We start from the raw sequence: 18224 nt of genomic DNA, 5'->3' as shown, positions 1-18224 counted from the left end.
TCAAGGGGAAGTAGATATTCTGTTACCAAAGGAAGAGGAGAGATGTTCAAGGCAAGACAAAACAAAATATGTCCATGAAAGAAATTAGTATTATAAAAGGCCTGTATTATCTGTACCCTTTATCTTTAGGCACATGCCGATTTGCTTATTTTCAGCATGCAGTCACAGTAAATTTTTTTCTTGAGGAGTGTGTGTGGCTTATCTTATAATTTGTTTTGAGTCAGAGATCTTATGGGAATATGTTCTGATGTTCAGTGGGGGCTGTTTTGGAGAGCTGGTGTTTATTTTTAATATTTACCACTTGAGTGTAATTGAGCTCTATATCAGGTATCTAATTCCATCACTCTTACAATCTAAATATCACCTTTTGATAGATGAAAAAATTGAGGTTCAGAGGGGTTAGGTAATTTACCCATGGGGGAGGTTTGGAATGATATAGTCAATCACCTCTTGTCCTCTCCAGGTTCTTAATCAATTGCAAGTAGACTCTCAGAGGCAAATAAAATCAAAATACAGGGTCAGCTTTGTTACTGGTAAAGGTGGTTTGGGAAATGCTGAGGGGCCTCCCTTCTCCCTCCTTCCTTCCCCTCCAGTGCCTTCAGTTCTCACCCCAGCCCTGCACTTCTGCTTCTGTTGGTCTGAAGAAGAACCTGGGAGTGGGTAGAGAAGCACTGGCTTGGATTTTGGGAAGCCTGAGTCCTGACTTACTCAACCAGTCACAGGATGCAAAGGAGCAGACTCCAGGCTCCACCCCAGCATGGTCTGCTTATGGAATGAAGGATGGGTCAAGGGATCCCAGACCTGGAAACAGGCAGGCTCAAAAGGGCAAAAGAGAAGTGGGTCCCACTGCTGAGTGGCAGGCAGTTCAGCGTCCTTCAGAAACGTCCTCTCCAAGTCTGTTCCCTGTTCGGAGGTAGCGGTGAAGTCCACTCATGGAAACATGAAGTGGTGGTGGGGGTGGGGGAAAGTGTTTCCTTCTCATGGCCAGCTTGTTATTAGTTACGTATTGGACTCAAACCCAGATCTGGCTTACTTGAAAGCCAGTGCTTGAAAGTCCTGGGTTCCCTTTGCTTGTTTAACTCGCCCGGGAATCAAGCATGAAGTTGAAGGGAGTGGGATTTGCAGCCAGAGAACATGCTTCCCCTGTCATTAGCTGCATGATCTTGGACAAATCACCTAATCTGTTTCAGTCTCATCTTATTCATCTGTAAAGGGGAGATAATACCTTATGGATTGGTTGGGATTAAATGAAAAACATTCAGTAGCACTCATAATAGCACTCAGAGATTAGTTGCATCCAGTTGGAGGAAGCAGGTTCTCAGGACGTAAGTCAGGATCCCTGGAAAGCAAGTGCAGTACTTCCAGAAAATGCATTAATTCTTCCGGGTGACTGTTTATATGTATTTCATCTTCAAGTGGCCAAAAAGACTTAATGCAACTTTCCAAAGTACCTCATCTCTGTTTGGGGAAAAGTGTCTTCAGTTTAGGGTCTGACTTAAGCAACCACTTCTTTTACCAATAATTTGGATGGGGAACTTGAGGATCCACCACCCAGTGTGATGTGACATCTTGCTTTTTGTCATCTTTGGTGTTTCCTGGAAGCCTTGCTCAGCATGGGTGTTCTGGTGTTTTCCATGAGAAACAGTCAGGACTGGAGTTGTTTCTTTTTTAAAAGGAGGAGAGATGTCTGCCCACCTTTATTTACTTCAGAGAAAGTCTGCTGAATAGAGTTAATAAACCCAGTGCTTTCCTTTAGGGTACGATGATGGCGTGAGCCAGTTATAGGCTTCAATTTGTTAATAAGCTGTGATCAGTTTGGTACTGGAACCTCAGACATAGAAGCATCTTTTAAAATGCTGATTGCCTTTTAAAATTAAAATTTCTCTTGGTTTGTTCCACAAGACTCCACTCACCCTGTCCCTGAACCAATTTTTTAATTGAGAAAACAAATTGCTCCAGTATTTGGTTTTAATAGTGTCACCCAATCATTCTTTTCCAAGTTCCTTTCAACTATTTTTTGCAATTTGATGAGTTTAAATGAAATGTGAGTAAGTTGATCTAATTTTTGATAAGATGCAACTGTATCTTTTTTTCTTGCTCTAGCCATTCCCGATCCACCTCCTAACCCAGTACTTCCAAATTTACTTTGTTCCTCTCAGCAGTCCTCAGCAAAAGGGTTCATAATGAAAACCTCTGGCCTTACATATTTAAAGGCCCAGACCGCTAAGCAATTATTACAAAGGATCCTCCTCTTCTTCTCAGTTATCTCCAAAGACCCTATCAAGCTGGTCTGAACAGTTGCTCACTGAAGAGCTATTTTTAAATATCCGGCCCTTTCTTCCTTATTTATTGTTGCTGTTAGTGAGAGTGGACCTTAGAGGACCCAAGAAGGGATATCCAGAAGGCTGGACTGCTACCCTAAAAATGGGCCAACTGGTTGATGTTCTCTCTCCTGGCCTTTTGGGGGTGAGGATCAGATATTGCTGAACCTTAGGAAACCAGGTAGACTTGTGGGGACAGAGAAGTCATGGCTTCTGGTGTGGCTCCAGGCAGGACTTTCCCCTTGTAAATCTTTGGGAAGGTGAAAGGAAGAGATAATTTTCCCCTGCTGCCCCGCTCTTTCACAGTGTGCTCCCAAGGACTTAATAGTTCTCCACTGAAACAACCACCACCCAAAGAAGCCCACCGGAGATTGTACCACATCTGGGTAAAGAAGTGAACATAATTCATCAAATTGCCTGTCTTCAGGGTGAAACAGGGCAGAGAATTATGTAGCTATTTTTGGAATTAGCTGTTTAGGCCGAGTCCACAAGGAGGGGGAAAGGCCAAGAGCTCCCCATCCACCTCCTCCCTACTTCCCACCAAAGTTTGCTCTCACATCTGGACTTTGCTTTTAAGTGGACTTTCCAAAACAAATGCAATGGACAGTGGGCTTGGATCAGAGTTTCCTTGGATGGTTTTTGCTTGTTGCTCCTCTGCAGCTGTCGGTTCCAGATGAACGGTTGATGTTGGCTGGGTTGCACTTCTCCAGAGGGCGTGGAGAGGATCCGAACACTTTCCTTTATCATTTTTACACATTTCGCTAGACCTGGCCCAAGCCAGTCTGTGTAGCTCCTCAGGGATTTGAGTGGGCCTGGTCATTCTTTTTTAGCCTCCACTTCTCACCGCCTGTTGATCTTGACCACCTGCCCTGAGTTCTTTAACTCTGACCTGGTCGTCTCATCCTGCTAGTTGCCATTTATTTTGGTTTGCTAAAGCTGCCAGAATGTAATATACCAGAAATGGGTTGGCTTTCACAGTGGGGATTTATTAACTTACAATTTACATTTCTTAGGCTGTGAAAATGTCCAACTCGGGGCATCAACAGAACGATCCCTTTCCTGCAGACAGGCTGCCAGCATCCGGGATACCTCTGTCACATGGGAAGGCACATGGCCAAGCCTCTGCTGGTCCTTTGCTTCTGGCTTTCATTGATTGCACCTTCTGGCTGCAGTGGCTTCCTCTTTGTTCTCTGTGAGACCTCTCTCAGCTCCTGGGGGTGGGGTGGGGGTGGCTTTTTCTCCAACCTTCTCTGGGCTTCTTCTGTCTTTTACCCTCTTAAAAAGGACTCTATTAAAAGGATTAAGACCTACCTTGAATGAAGTGGGTCACATCTCAATTGAAATAATCAAAAGGTCCCATGTGCAATAGGTCTACACCCACAGGAATGGTTTAAATGAACATGATCTTTTATGGGGTGCATACAGCTTCAAACTACCACACATTTATCTTCTTCATATCTCTTTCTCTTAGGGTTCATTTTTTTTTTTTTTTTGTCTTCTGTGGGACTCTCCATTAAGAGGACCATAAACAAAAGGCCTTGAAGGATGGTTTCCTGGCAGTGATTCTAGATACTGATCTATGTGGCTAATTTTCCAGGATCTTCCCAAGGCGTCTTTGAGGAGGGGGCTGTAAGCGTGATTTCCAGTTGGCTGGTGAGCCCAGGGCTTTCTGCCATGTCAACTGACGGCTGCCCACACTGATTTAGAATTGTTCTTTGTTTTGGCAGTTGATAGTTTGGAAACATTTTCTGCCACTTTTAACAATTTATGTAAAATTTGATTCGATGGCCTTTAAGGTTTCTTTCAGCCTTGATATCGTGTTGCCCCCATGCAGCTCCACCAACCTTTTAGGAAGCAGCAACCCTTCAAGACCCTGTCTGTACTTTGGGATAAGTTCATCATGGCTTCAAACGCTATTGTTAGCATTTCTTAGAATTAAGTACTCCTCTCATCTCTTGCCAACCCATCAAAGCTTGCATCTTTAAGGTCTCAGGAAAAATGTGGTTCTGGTGCATTTAGATATATTATTGACCTTCTCATTGAAAGTTCCTACCTTCTATCCTTAGAACTTCTCATTTGGGACCATTCGCTATGCATACAGCATAAGAAAAGTAACTAGAATTCATCTTGTGCAAAACAACCATTTGGGTACTTTATTATGACTATGAAATCATTTGCTAAAGTTTTCAAGGAGCTCCAGTTTATAGAATAGGGGATCTCACTATTGTTGATCAGTGTTTGTTTGGCCTTTTAGTTCCTGGCCAGTGTTCATGCTAGCTCTTCATTCACTTCCGTGGGCTGGGCTAATGCTGTCTGGGTTGACCGCCGAGACAGCCAAAACTTGGGAAGAATAGACATGGATAAGGACTGTCAACTACCAGTTTAGAATTCTTCAAAGGAGCTTATAATTTTGATCTTAAATTAAAATGTTAGGGCCTGCAGCTTGGTTTTCGATGTCTCAGTTATTAAGAAGTTGAAGCTTGTTTCAGGGCTTTCTAAATGAAATAACATCTTATTTCCCCACAGCTTTGGAGGACAGGAATGGCATTGGTGATTCCAAAAGTTAGAATCCTTTCAAACCCTGTTTTCATAATCCTTGACTCTTACTCACCATGAAGCCCCTTCAGGATGATAGTTACCACTGGGGAAAGCATCCTAGAGAGTTGCCTTCTGCTCTGTTCCCAGGTTCATGCCTTGTGAACGTGCTAAAGGCCAGCAGAGCTTTGAGGCAGTAATAAGGGGTGTAATACAACATGCTTGAATAACTCACCCATTACCAGCTCCCAGGAGGGCATGGGCACTGTGAGGCTCAGTCTAGGAAATGGAGGGGAAATAGAGGGTGTTCAGAGCACGGGAAGTCTGAGCTCAGTCTGCAAAGGCAGCCTGTGTCTATTTTAAAATAATTAGCTCATAATCTTTTGTATTGAAAAAGGCTGAGAAGAGACCGAAGTCCCACCCATTTTAAAGGGAGCCTGTGAGATCTACAAATCCTGAAAGAGCGAAAGACTAGCCCCTCACTCTTAACTCTCCTGCTAAACCGTCCAGGTTGTAAACAGAATCCAGACTCTGAAAATCAAGCCATCCTTCCCCTAACACTTTATAAGATTGTGGATACCCAAAATCAAAATCACAGCTTAGTTCCCTTGCCTCAGCGCCACAAGGAGCTGGGGTGCCCACCCAGTCTGCTCCTCAATTGCCGTATTGATTCTGTGGAGCAAATGGGAAGCAGAGACTTGTCTGGGATAAGATTGGGCTGATAAGGCCCAGGGATACAGGCTGAAGGGCTGGGCCAACTGAAGACAGAGATGCCATTTTAGCAGCCACTATTTGGCCCTTGCCCTTGTCATTCTAGGAGAGAAGGGAAATAAGAGTAATTAATTGTTCCCTCTTTAAAAAAAAAAAAAAAAGTGTTCTTTGGGAAGCATCTATAGCCTGAGCATGGAAAAGCTAGGAACAGTTTGCCCCCGAGCCCCTGAGCCCCTGCTGCTCTGGTGTTTTCCTAGCTGTGCGTGCTAGAGGCTGTCAGGAGGGGAGCCCTGGCTGTGGAAGGGGCCAGCTGCCCCACTCTTCTGACTTTCCTTCCCTGTCTCCTAGTTGCTTATTGTTTCTTCTGACTTGGTCTCTTTTTTGCCTCTCTCCCTATTGCAATTTCTTTCCCTTTGTTTCCCTCTCATTTTCCTTTCTTGGTGTTGGAAAGGACGGTGGGCAGGTGTCCTGGAGCCCCGGGACCTGGACTGGAACTTGGCTGCCATCCCCCATCCTGCCTGCACCCGAGGCTTGGAGTCTGGCTGTGTTGCTCAGTTCGGGTCAGGCTTGCAACCTCAAGGAGCATGGGGTCCCTCAAACTGGCCACCCAAGATTAGTTCTCTGCCCTTCCGTTTTCTCCCAGGGCTCCTTACCCCAAGACTCCCACAGCCTCTGTGCAAGGGCAGCCTGCCTGCTGGTGGCTTTCACTCCAGCGGCCATTTGGTTTCTGCAATTAACAGTGGGGCCAAAGCTCTCCTATCAGATGGTTCCTGGGCCCTTGACTGGGTGTGCAGCTTCTCAGGAGGACCGGACACAAAGAATGCTGGACTGGAGGGTGTGGGAGTCCGACCCCACGTTCAGGCTACCGCAAGTGTGCAAAGCGTGTCACAGCCACCTTGGATGAAGACAGAGTAAGAGGTGGCAGCTCCGGCCCCATTGCCCTGTCCTGTCTTGCTCTCCTGTGCTCTCCAGTTCGCCTGTGGGGAGTTGTGCTGCAGGGGTCTCCCTCTGTCAAATCAGTGCAGCCTGCCTCCCATTTGTGCTCTTCTAAGGATGGACGCTCCTCTGTCATCACAGAGGAAGAGCAGGATGTCATGTTAGGAAATAGAGGCTGTCACCCACAAAGAGGAGTGTTGGGCCAAGCCCGGGAACAAGAGAAAGGAGCTCCCAGCCAGTGCCGTGCAAACTGCAGAGTTGAGCCCATGACCAGGCACAGAGACGACATGAAATAGGCCAAAGAGAAGAGGGCGATGGGAAGGGGCAGTGTGCTGGTTTGAATGTATTATGTCCCCCAGAGAAAGCCATATTCTTTGATGCAATCTTGTGGGGCAGACATATTAGTGGGGATTAAGTTGGAATGTGTGGATTAGGTTGTTGGCATGGAAATGTGCTCCACCTAACTGTAGGTGATAACTCTGATGAGATAATTTCCATGGAGGTGTGGCCTCACCCATTCATGGTGGGCCTTGATCAGTGGAGCCGTATAAATGAGCTGACAAACAGAAGGAACTTATTATAGCTGAGAGTGACATTTTGAAGAGGAGCTACAGCAAGAGGGACACTGTGAAGAATGCACTGGAACTGAGAGAGGAGCTTCAGCTTACAGAGACATTTTGGAGACAGCCTTTGAAAGCAGACTCTTGCTCTGGAGAAGATAAGAGTGGACAAATGCCCCAAGAGCAACTGAGAGTGACATTTTGAAGAGGAGCTGAAGCCTAGAGAGGAATGTCCCAGGAGAAAGCCATTTTGAAACCAGAACTCTGGAGCAGACACCAGCCACGTGCCTTCCTAGCTAACAGAGGTTTTCTGGACACCCTTGGCCATCCTCCAGTGAAGGTACTCGATTGTTGATGTGTTACCTTGGACACTTATGGCCTTAAGACTGTAACTGTGTAACCAAATAAACCCCCTTTATAAAAGCCAATCCATTTCTGGTGTTTTGCATTCCGGCAGCATTAGCAAACCAGAACAGGCAGGAAGGCAGGGGAGCAGGGACAAAGATGGGACCGAGGATGAAATAGGGGAGTCAGGAGAGGTGTGGCCAGTGGGATCACAGCCCGACCCTCATGCCCCTTGTAGGCCCACCCCCACTCCTTCCAAGCAGAATTCTCAGGTATAAAAGTTGGGCTGCATGTCCATAGTGCAAAGATCAGGTGCTTGATCACCATCTCCTAGCTGGTGTCTTAGTTTCCAGGCTGCAATCAGAAATACCATGCCATATGTTGGCTTAAACAACGGAAATTTATTGACTTGTGGTTTTGACGCCAGGAGAAGTCCCAAATTGAGGCATCAGCAAGATGATGCTTTCTCCTAGAAGAGCATAGGATTCTATGACTGGCTGCCAGTGATCCTTGGTCCTTGGCTCTTCCATCATGGTGGCGTCTTCTTTGTGTTCAGGTTCCCTTGACCTCCAGTGTCTTCTCTGTCTGTCTTTGTCTTCCTATAACCTGCAGTGTAGGATTAAAGGCCAACCTCATTCATTTGGGCCACAGCTTATCAAAAATAACACCTCCAAAAGGTCTTGTCTACAATGGGTTCACACCCACAGGAATGGGTAGGATACATCTTCTCTGGGCTTCCATAATTTAACCTACCCCACTTGGCCAACCTATCTCCCATATAGCTCATCTAACTTTGGTCTCCCAGCACTTCCCAAGTGTACCTGGCTCCCCAATAATCCAGAAGGACGACACACAATCAAAGACACACTGGAGTCTTGGCAGAGTGTTCCCAGGGCCACAGAGGGAGCTGAGGCATTTTCCAAGATGAATTATTTATTGGAATTCCCGTGACCTCTCTTGTCCCTAGCCATGGTGGAAGGTGCTGCTCATCAGTGGCCTTTGGAAATGGACAGGATACTCCTGGATATTTCTGCACCTCTGGTTTAGTCTTCTAGAAGGCCTGAATACCAGAATAAAGGTTTAAAGAACACGCTTTGGACACCACCAATGCTGCACAGCCACCAGAAATAATCAACTATAAAATGCAGCCTGGAACTTGCCCTTGGGAAGACTGTTGCTTCAAAGGAGAGGCTAGGCCTCCCTATAATTGTGCCTAAGAGCCTCCTCCCGAATGCCTCTTTGTTGCTCAGATGCGGCCCTGTCTCTCTGGCTAAGCCAACTTGAAAGGTGAAATGACTGCCCTCCCCCCTACGTGGGAGCAGACACCCAGGGGAGTGAATCTCCCTGGCAAAGTGGAATATGACTTCCGGGGAGGAATGTAGACCCGGCATCATGGGATGGAGAACATCTTCTTGACCAAAAGGGGGAAATGAAAGGAAATGAAATAAGCTTCAGTGGCAGAGAGATTCCAAAAGGAGCCGAGAGGTCACTCTGGTGGGCACTCTTACGCACAATATAGACAACACTTTTTAGGTCCTAATGAATTGGGGTAGCTGGCGGTAGATACCTGAAACTATCAAACTACAACCCAGAACCCATGAATCTTGAAGACAATTGTATAAAAATGTAGCTTATGAGGGGTGACAGTGGGATTGGGAAAGGCATAAGGACCATACTCCCCTTTGTCTAGTTTATGGATGGATGAGTAGAAAAATGGGGGAAGGAAACAAACAAACAGACAAACAAAGGCACCCAGTGTTCTTTTTTACTTTAATTGCTCTTTTTCACTTTAATTATTATTCTTGTTATTTTTGTGTGTGTGGTAATGAAGGTGTCAGGGATTGATTTAGGTGATGAATGTACGACTATGTAACGGTACTGTGAACAATCGAATGTATGATTTGTTTTGTATGACTGCGTGGTATGTGAATATATCTCAATAAAATGAATATAAGAAAAAAATGCAGCCTGGACCTCTCTGCTCCCTCGTCTTCCTGAGAGGGACTTGTGCCTGTCTCTGCTTGTTGATTGCTTTACCTCCTCCCACTACAGAGCGTGGAGGCTCTGGCTGAAGGATCATCACATAGAGGGAAACAGCCAGTCTGTCCTGGATCTTGAAAGTTCTTGCTCCTAGCACAGCGCCTCTGAAACTTCCTGCCTGGAGCTCCCTGTATGTCCCCAGCCCTGAGATGAAATCAATTTAAATTTCCATTGAAAACCCACATTCAAGTGTTTGTCATGTTCCTTTAGAGAAGGAACGATGGATTTGGGGTTTTTAAAACCAATTGTATCTGAAGGTTCCTCCACCAGAAGATAGAAAGCAATGCAGCTGAAGGCAATCCATATCTTTCTGATCTATTCTAAGCTCAAAAATCCATGGTGAGGGGAGTTTCTCTCCTGTTTATCAGTAAATTAGGAAATTACGGTCTTCTGGTTATAGAAGAAATTAGTCCTGGGGGCTTTTATGAGTTTTAGATTTTGCCACCTGATTACCTAATAGTTTTTTTTTCTTTTTTCTTGCTCAAACCTGCCTGTGGCTGGGCCCTGCTTGTCCACATCACCCTGGAAAAGCAACGAGGGCCTTGTCTTGTTATACCAGACCCTGCTTGGGTTGCTGGGTGCTTGCCCTGCTCTCCACACTTATGCCAAAGAATCACCTGGAATGACTGGAGGACCAGATTTCACTTTCCATGTTCAAATTGGCAGAAGCTGCATCCCTCAAATTTCTCTTAGGATCAAGACTGGGCCTTGACTGCAGCTACATCCTGGGGATGCTCAGGGAGTCCTGGCGCCTGAAGACAGACTTCATGTCTGAATGCGTGAGCCTCTAGTAGAGAGGACAGTGTCTCAAATTGTAGTGTTCAGACTCAGCTGGAGCAGCAGGAGACCTGGTCCCCTGGTTTCCAATGGGGCAGGTCTCCGATGGACCCAGGACACTGTGCTTTCGATAAGCACTTTGATGATTCTCCTGGTTTGGGCCAAGCACTCCACAGGCCAGACTGCAGATTGCTGCTCTTGGGATTATTTCATCAGCTTTAGATCTGGTTTGTTGTATCCCTCCCATCCCCTCACTCTCTGTAACTCTGACTTATTCTCTCTGCCTGCCCCTGACCGGTGAACCCATTTGGGCAAAGCTATGTTATCTTCTTTTGAACCACGGGAGTGGGTATGTTCCTGTTAAATAATTAACTCCTTCCATTTTTACTGACCCTCTCCAGACCATTCCCCTAAATAAATACAAAGGTGGGGGACGGGACGGGATATTTTTCTGAAATCTGTCAATCCCTCAAAGAAAAAAAGTGTGGCAGTGCAATAATCTTGCAGAGCATGAAGAGTGACACCTGAGAGGCAGACACAAGTATTCTTAGAAGCACTGACCTCCACAAATATTTATATATTCTTTGCCAGCACTTAACACAGAGTTACAAGGAAACTTAAGCATGGCCTGAGAGTATCTGTAGGAAGAAAAACAGGAGAGTTAAATTCCTCCCTTTCTCTCTCTCGCCCCAATCCTTAACGACAAAAATGCTAGTGTCGAGCTCTAAAAGAAATAGCTGTTCTTACAGAGAAGGTTCTCTTTGTTGAGCAATGAGAGTCAAATTCGCAGCAAGTTCATAAATAGAACTGTTGGTGAAGATAGAAGCAGTCCCAGAGACTACGTCATCTTGGTGGCATCCAGCAGAAAGAGAAACTGGAAATCCAGGCCTTAGTGGATGGTCCCTGCTGCTTGTGTCCACCTGGCCTTGGAGGGAGGGTCGTTTATAGGAATCGTTGCCTCTCAGGTGGCCAGTGTTTCCAAGCTTGACTTTGGAAGGATTTGATCTCCAGCACAGAAAAGGTATTTTGGAGGAAGCTTATTCTTGGGGAAAATACTGGTAGCATGATATCAAGCAGGGAAAATTCTGAGACTAGAAGTAGGGTGATCATATAATTGATCATCCCACCCAGGACAACTTCAAGAGAGTCCAGGATCCTGGAATCTTTTCTTGTATCCTCAGTGCCCAGCTAACAAAAGAGAAAGGAGATTGTGTGGAGGGTGGAGGAGAATTTTTGAGGGTGGGTCCTTCTGTGGGAAACACTCAGGCACGTGGGCCACACCTAACTGCAGTGGAAAGTGTTGGCCGGCTGGGTGCCCAGGAGGTAGATAGGAAATAAATTTTAATAAGCACATGGTGGTCTTTCCTTGTGTATGCCAAGCAGGCTGCTTCCTGGGGTCTTTGTCATTGCTGCTGTAAGGTGTATTCCTCCCCCAGTTTGCCTCATGTCCCACTCCCAAATTTTCTTCAGGTATTTACTTAATGACATCTAAACAGACAGGCTCGTCAACCCCGAAGAAATAGTGACATAATTCTGGAATAATAAATAAGCCAGTCAGGGTTCTTGATTACATAATGTAGACACAGACACTAAGGAGGAAAATAATCCATTCTGAGGGTATCAGGTTGCTCACAGAATAAACAAGAAGGCTGGAGAACCCAGCTCAGGGAATCAGGGCCCAGCTAGGATCTGCTTTGGCTGCTGTCACCCTAGATTCTTGCTGCTTTGGTACCTATTCTTGATTTCCCTTTTGGATCACTCCCTCAAGTTAGACATTCTAGAGTGGGAGCATTTGATTGACTTAAGTCATGTGTCTGCACTCTAGCTGCTGGGAGACAAAGGGGGAAAACTATCTGTCATGGGGAATAGAACCTATGTGGGAATTCCCCCAAATGAGAAGCTATCCTGGATGCTGTGTGGCCACAGCAGTAAATGTCCATTACAGCTGGGTATGGAATTTTAGGTTGATAGCATCTCTTTTGTGATATCATCTACTTTTTTTATGTTGTATATTTTTATTACTGAGAACTTTGCTTCCAATGTACGTTGTGTTCCTCTGTAGGTCATTTTCTTTTAATCATTTTTAATTTTAACAATTTCTCTATGTGTTTGATATACCATGGCTTCACCACGTGTCTACGTGTGAATTTATTTATTCTGCTTAGCACTCATTGTGCATTTCCATTGTAAAGATGTTTGCCTTTCTTCAGTTCTAGAACATTCCCAGCTACTATGTCTTCAAATATTACTTCTCCCCCCATCACTCTTCTGAAATTCCCATTAGAAATATGTTGGATTTTTTTTCATTCTATCTTCCATATGTCTTCAAAGAGAGAACATTTTCTAGCCACTTGACTATGCTATATTGTGGGAGGTTTCTTCAAATATGCTATTTGGTTCTTTAATTCTCTCCTCAGTGAGGTCTAATCTGATGTTTAACTCATCCATTTAACTTTGATTTTCAATGATGATAGTTTTTAATAAAGCCCATTTGGTTCTCTTTCTGATCTACCTGTTCTTTTTTTTCATGTTACTTTTCTGTAATCCTCTTCTTTTACAGTTTCTTTTCCTTCTTTTATCTCTTCCATTATTCTAGATACTCTTATTTCACAGCCTCATTCAGAGACTATTCTTACCTAGTCCCTGGGGTCCTGTCTCTAGTCTATTGCAACTCAACTCTCTGCTCAGGACAGCTTATTTGTGTTGCTGTTTCTTTTTTTGTTGTGAGGTAGGAGATTTTTGACTTGTTTTGTGGTGTGGGGCAGCATGTTTGTTTTTACTAAAAGGACTTAGGGCTCTAAAAATTTCCCTACAGTATAGTTTATCATGTGCTGCTTCTAGGATCCTTGAAGTTACAGCAAGGGTGGTTCTGTGAGGGGAGGACAACAGGTGGAAATAATGAATAACTTTAGAATTAGCAAATTGCCCCAGAAATCTGGCCAGTTATCTCCTCCCAGTATAATCTCTTCCCACTGGGCTGAATCAGTACGATTTGTCACTTTCCTTTACAGAATCTTGAAATCTGCCATGCTCTCTCCTGAGGCTTCAGGGCCAGGAGATTCAGGATTGCCAGTAACAGAAAGGCCAAATCAAACAGGCGCTAAACAATTAGGCCATTTATCGGCTCATGTAATTGAAAAGTGTGGAGGTCACGTGTACGTGGTGTCAGGGTTCTTGCCTCCGCTGTGTCCTTTGTAGATTAAAAACCTTTCTCCAAAGGGATCCCCTCATCTTTTGTCTCTCTCCTCTTTCCAGAACTCTCAAACATCACCACCAGATTAATCCGTTAGCATCACTGCTCTGAACGTATCACTCCCCAGCTCAAAAACCATCCAAGGCCTCCTGACCTGGTACCTCTGGTAGGAAGTCCACACCGTTTTGGTTGGCATTCTACACCATTCATTTCTCCACCTTTCTCTCACCTGACTTCTCTTTACATAACCTTAAATCCATTCTGTTAAATCTTTTCCAACAGAACTACTCCCTTCCCTCCAGCTCCCACCCTGAACCATCACTTTACTGATATCCAGTCGCCTTTACCTATGGCCTCATCCGTGGCATTTAGGCTCTATTGGTATGTGAGTCATTTGTATACACCACCCCTGTGATTCCTTAAGCTTTTGGAGGATGAGAGCCATGTCTAATTCCTTGTCCCATTTCCCAAGGTGATGGCATAGGGCTTGGAATGCAATAGCTGCTCTGATTGGTGTAAATAAATCAGTGCACTCCATTTCCTGCCACAGAGATTAGGTTAGCCAGGTTACTGGATCCTGTATTGCACCAGTAAAGCTTCAGTAGACTCTCCAAGGGAGCTCCTGGTTTAGAAGTCATTGCAGGGAAAAAAGACTCCATGCTGGCAGTGAGGCTGTGAAAAGAAAAGTGCAGGAGACTGTGGTTCCTGCCTGCTGTGCCTTGTCTCTCCTCTGTCCCTGGCTCTCCTGGGTGGCTCCCACTTTCATTACCTGCCTTCAGGGCACTCTCTTGGCCCAGTAGCCATCTTCAAAGCACCTGTGCAGCTTCAAGACCAGTCCTGTCTGGTACCCCTGCCTGTTTCAAGTGAACATGGCATCTTCCAAGGCAGGCGGCCTGGCCTAGGGGTTAGGGGAGTTGAGTGTCTTGGCACTTCCCTTCCATGAGCCCAGGTCGCTGTCTGGCACACAACCGGGACTTGCTATACACATGTTGCTTAAAGGAATCTGTCCAAGTCAACTACTCATTGTGCACCAGTGTGCCCAGTGCTGACACCGGAGTGGACAGCGTGGGGTGCACAACACACCCAAGTGATCGGGAATCAGGCTGTGCTGCCTAGGGACCCAATTTGTGTCTAGCAGGGTACAGAGCCTGGTACGGGGCCCAGCACATGCACATGTTCCTTGTAAACCTTGAAGTGAAGGAATGAGTGAATGAATAGATGCATCTTTTGCTCTCCCCCAACAGATTACAACAACAGTGAACTAAAAGCAGCCTGCAAAAAGCACGAGCTTTATGTGAGCTTCCAAGACCTGGGGTGGCAGGTAAGTTCTCTGGACAGCAAGGAGAACCAAGAAGGACCTCTTCTCATCATAATGGAAACAGCTGTCCTCAAAGATTGAGAGCCCCAGGGCTGAACTGGCTCCTTATGCGACAGTTCTTATGAGCCCTGACAAATGCTCAGATTCCTGGAGTAAAACACAGGCTGGCCTGGCTACCTGTGCAATGACCCCACCTGACATCTTTCCAGGGAGCTTGGCCAAGCCAGGTCAGGGGATCCCACACCCTGGCAGCCCCCAGAAGCAATAGCCAGAGTTGACAACTCTTTCCCCATTCTTTAAAAGCCCACAGGAGCATATTTATTGGTGCATTTAAGCACATTTTAATTGTGTTTTGAAACACAGTTGGAAAAACTGATCCAATGATTAAATTCTTCTGGGGCTGTGAATCTGCTCACCCAAACTATCCAGAAGAGCACAGATGCTTTGCTCCATGCCTGAGTGATACCACTAGTTTGTAAGGAAAGAAGCAAATTGAATTAGAGGTGATGAGCAATAGAAGATGCAGATGTCCACATGCAGATGGCATTGCAATGAGGATGTCCTGTGGCCTCCTGGGTAGGCTCCATTGGGTCCCAGGGCATAAAGGAGACCCCCCATGTGCTTTCAGGCCTTACCAGCAGGCCTCTGATGGCGTGAGGGCTCTGGAGCCAGGCAGACCAGGCTCAAATCCCAGCTCGGCCACTTGAACGTGACCTTGGACAGATACCTAGTCCTCCCATTTCCTTCCCAGTCCATCGCGGATAATACCTTCTCACTGGGTTATTGGCAGGAATCGAGAGGATGGGAGGCATGTGTGTAAATCAATTTTTGTTGTTGTTTGCTTCCTTTTGCTTTAAATGCAGGACTGGATAATTGCACCCAAGGGCTACGCTGCCAATTACTGTGATGGAGAATGCACCTTCCCCCTGAACGCACACATGAACGCCACAAATCACGCGATCGTGCAGACGCTGGTGAGCACGCAGGCTTTTCACTTTGAGCCAGGGGGAAGCTAAGACCAGATGTGGTTTATAATGGGGTTATTCCCACCTTCTGTTTCGGTTGGAACAGGTTCACCTTATGAATCCTGAATATGTCCCCAAACCATGCTGTGCGCCAACTAAACTGAACGCCATCTCGGTCCTTTACTTTGACGACAACTCCAACGTCATCTTGAAAAAGTACAGGAACATGGTTGTAAGAGCTTGCGGATGCCACTGACTTGACGCTCGTTGCTGGGGACACGCCATCCCGCCTTGGATGGCTATTTCACACCTGCCTTATGGAAGTCCGGTGAAAATGGAAGGGTAAGACGGTGAAGCCATCGCATCACACCTGGTGCCTTACTGCGCAAGGAAGCTCAGAAAGGAGTTTGTTAATAACATGTTCACTTGGTAAATAACGTGAGTGGTGACTGTCTTGTAGGAAGTTCTGTCTGAATGTCTGTAGTATGAAGTCTGTTAACTGCAGAAAGATAAATTGGGCTTTCCCAAGAAAAGCCCACCAAAATTAGTTTTAGCTTTAGACCAAGCTATTAGGGTGGATGGGAAAGTAATCTTGAAGGAATAAAAGTATCCTTGGCTTAAGTGCCAGTTCAATTGTCTATCAAACACAGATTTTACAGATAATGGAAATTGGGGGAAAATTCATCTCTTCATAGCTTTCATTCTCAGGAAAGCCAGTTTCAGATAGGATCAACAGACCACGCTGTAACTGGGACCATTTGGAAGTGCCTTTGGTCTGAGTCGTTGGCTGTTGTGTGTTTGTGCTGGAGTTTTGTTGGTATGAGAATATGCATGTTGCTCGTCAAAGCCAACCATATCATTTCCACACCTTGGCCCTCCCATTTGCTCTGTCCACTGCTGAATTTGAAGTACCAAAAGTAGACCAACCATACTTTGAGATGAGGCCGTAAGGGATGAGAAGCATTTCTAACAGCCATCATTTTAACCATATAACATGTGAAAGCAACTCTGCACCCCTTCTTTTTTTTATTGAATGGCTCTCTACAAAGCACACTAACTTCTGGATGCTGGCTCTAATATCCCATCTATTTCAGTGAAATAGTTCTTTGCCTTTTACTATATGGCAAACCATATCCCAGGGTTAGAACCAACAAAGGAAATAAAATGAGGAAGGGGCGCCTATTGGTAAGAATGGATTTGGGTGAGTGTGCCGTTTGTGAACCAAGATCACACTTATCTCTTGTAGAAAGACAGATGAAATATTAGAGTATTTTTAAAAGGTCTTTTTCAGTCATTTACTAGGAAACCAATTTCATACTAAACTTAATAATACATTTATAATCTATAACTGTTTGCACTTACAGCTTTCTTGTAAATATAAACTATAATTTATTGTCTATTTTATACCTGTTGTGCTGGAACATTTAAGGAAAGACTAGACTTTTTTTTTTTAAAAAAGAGTTTATTTAGAAAGTATCATAGTGTAAACAAATTGTACCACTTTGATTTTCTTTTAAACAAGACTCATGATGCAAAGCTGAAGCCACTCGTGAAGATTGTGCTTTTTCCAGAAAGTTGGGTTTTTAACATCTGTGAACCATATATGATTAATAAAGATTTCTTTTACTTAGAGGCCAATAGAGATGCTGTTTTATCTTCTGCCTCAGATACAACACGTGGTCTTGTTTCTGAGATTCCTGCCACTGGTTGTACTTGGTGCCAAATGTGGGCACCTCTGTGAGTGGGGTTGGGTTGGGGTGTGGGATAAAGGGTTTTAAACACAAAGTGGTTACTTTGAGACGTAATTCAGAGAGTGAGGGACATACAGGTCTAAAGGGATTTCAGTTTCTAAGCTGCTTATTTCCAAGAATGATACTAAAAATATTGATTGACTAGCATGGCATGATTTAGGACGCAAATGTGGGCAGCCAAGATCTGTGCCCATGCACGCTGGCGAGACCCTGTATAGACGGGGGAGACCCCATGCATTGCCAGAAATCAGCCCAGGCAGTTTGGTCTTTCTTTGGTCTTGAAGTCAAATGAACTCCCACTCTTGAGGTACTACAAAGTCACCCTCCAGCAAAGTCTCTAAAAGGACTGCGTCTTTCTCAAGGAACAGAATCTGGAACTGCTTCCAGTTGTACCCTTACAGCAGGGCCTCCCTGAATCCCAGGGACAACTACAACCAGAAACTTTCTTAGGAGTTAACAGAGGAGTCAAGATGAGCCTTGTGGAAGTTTCTGTGTCCACATTTTCTACAAGAGACATTGGATTTTAAAGTTTATGTGGACTGTGGCTTCATGTGAACATCACGAATTGGTGCCATCTTTCAACCCATGAGAGACAAACGAAAGGATCCTTGAACAACTGATTTGACAAATGTCGACACATAAAATTATGGCATCAGCACTATCTTAGTCGGGCACACGACCAACATACCACTGCTTTCATTATGGCTAACCTCTCATGCTGAGGAAAGGAAGAAACAGAAAACCCCGTGGTGGCCCTGAGGATATCTTCCAG

The 18224-nt window shown here is 45.1% G+C and overlaps 1 protein-coding gene across 1 annotated transcript in view; it reads left to right on the top strand.

The window, feature by feature from the left end:
• Positions 1-17339, top strand: part of BMP6 (bone morphogenetic protein 6) — a 170320-nt gene extending 152981 nt beyond the window's left edge. Inside the window, exons 5-7 of the mRNA XM_037842748.1 lie at positions 14663-14739; positions 15600-15710; positions 15808-17339. Coding sequence (XP_037698676.1) covers positions 14663-14739; positions 15600-15710; positions 15808-15957 — 338 coding nt within the window. The 3' untranslated portion in view covers positions 15958-17339. The remainder of the gene's footprint in view (positions 1-14662; positions 14740-15599; positions 15711-15807) is intronic.
• Positions 17340-18224: the final 885 nt, after the last annotated feature.

The sequence above is a fragment of the Choloepus didactylus genome, chromosome 7, assembly GCF_015220235.1.
Source record: "Choloepus didactylus isolate mChoDid1 chromosome 7, mChoDid1.pri, whole genome shotgun sequence".
Classification (NCBI taxonomy): Eukaryota; Metazoa; Chordata; class Mammalia; order Pilosa; family Megalonychidae; genus Choloepus; species Choloepus didactylus.
The sequence above is the reverse complement of the archived record's forward strand: the minus strand, read 5'-3'. Positions and strand labels throughout refer to the sequence as shown.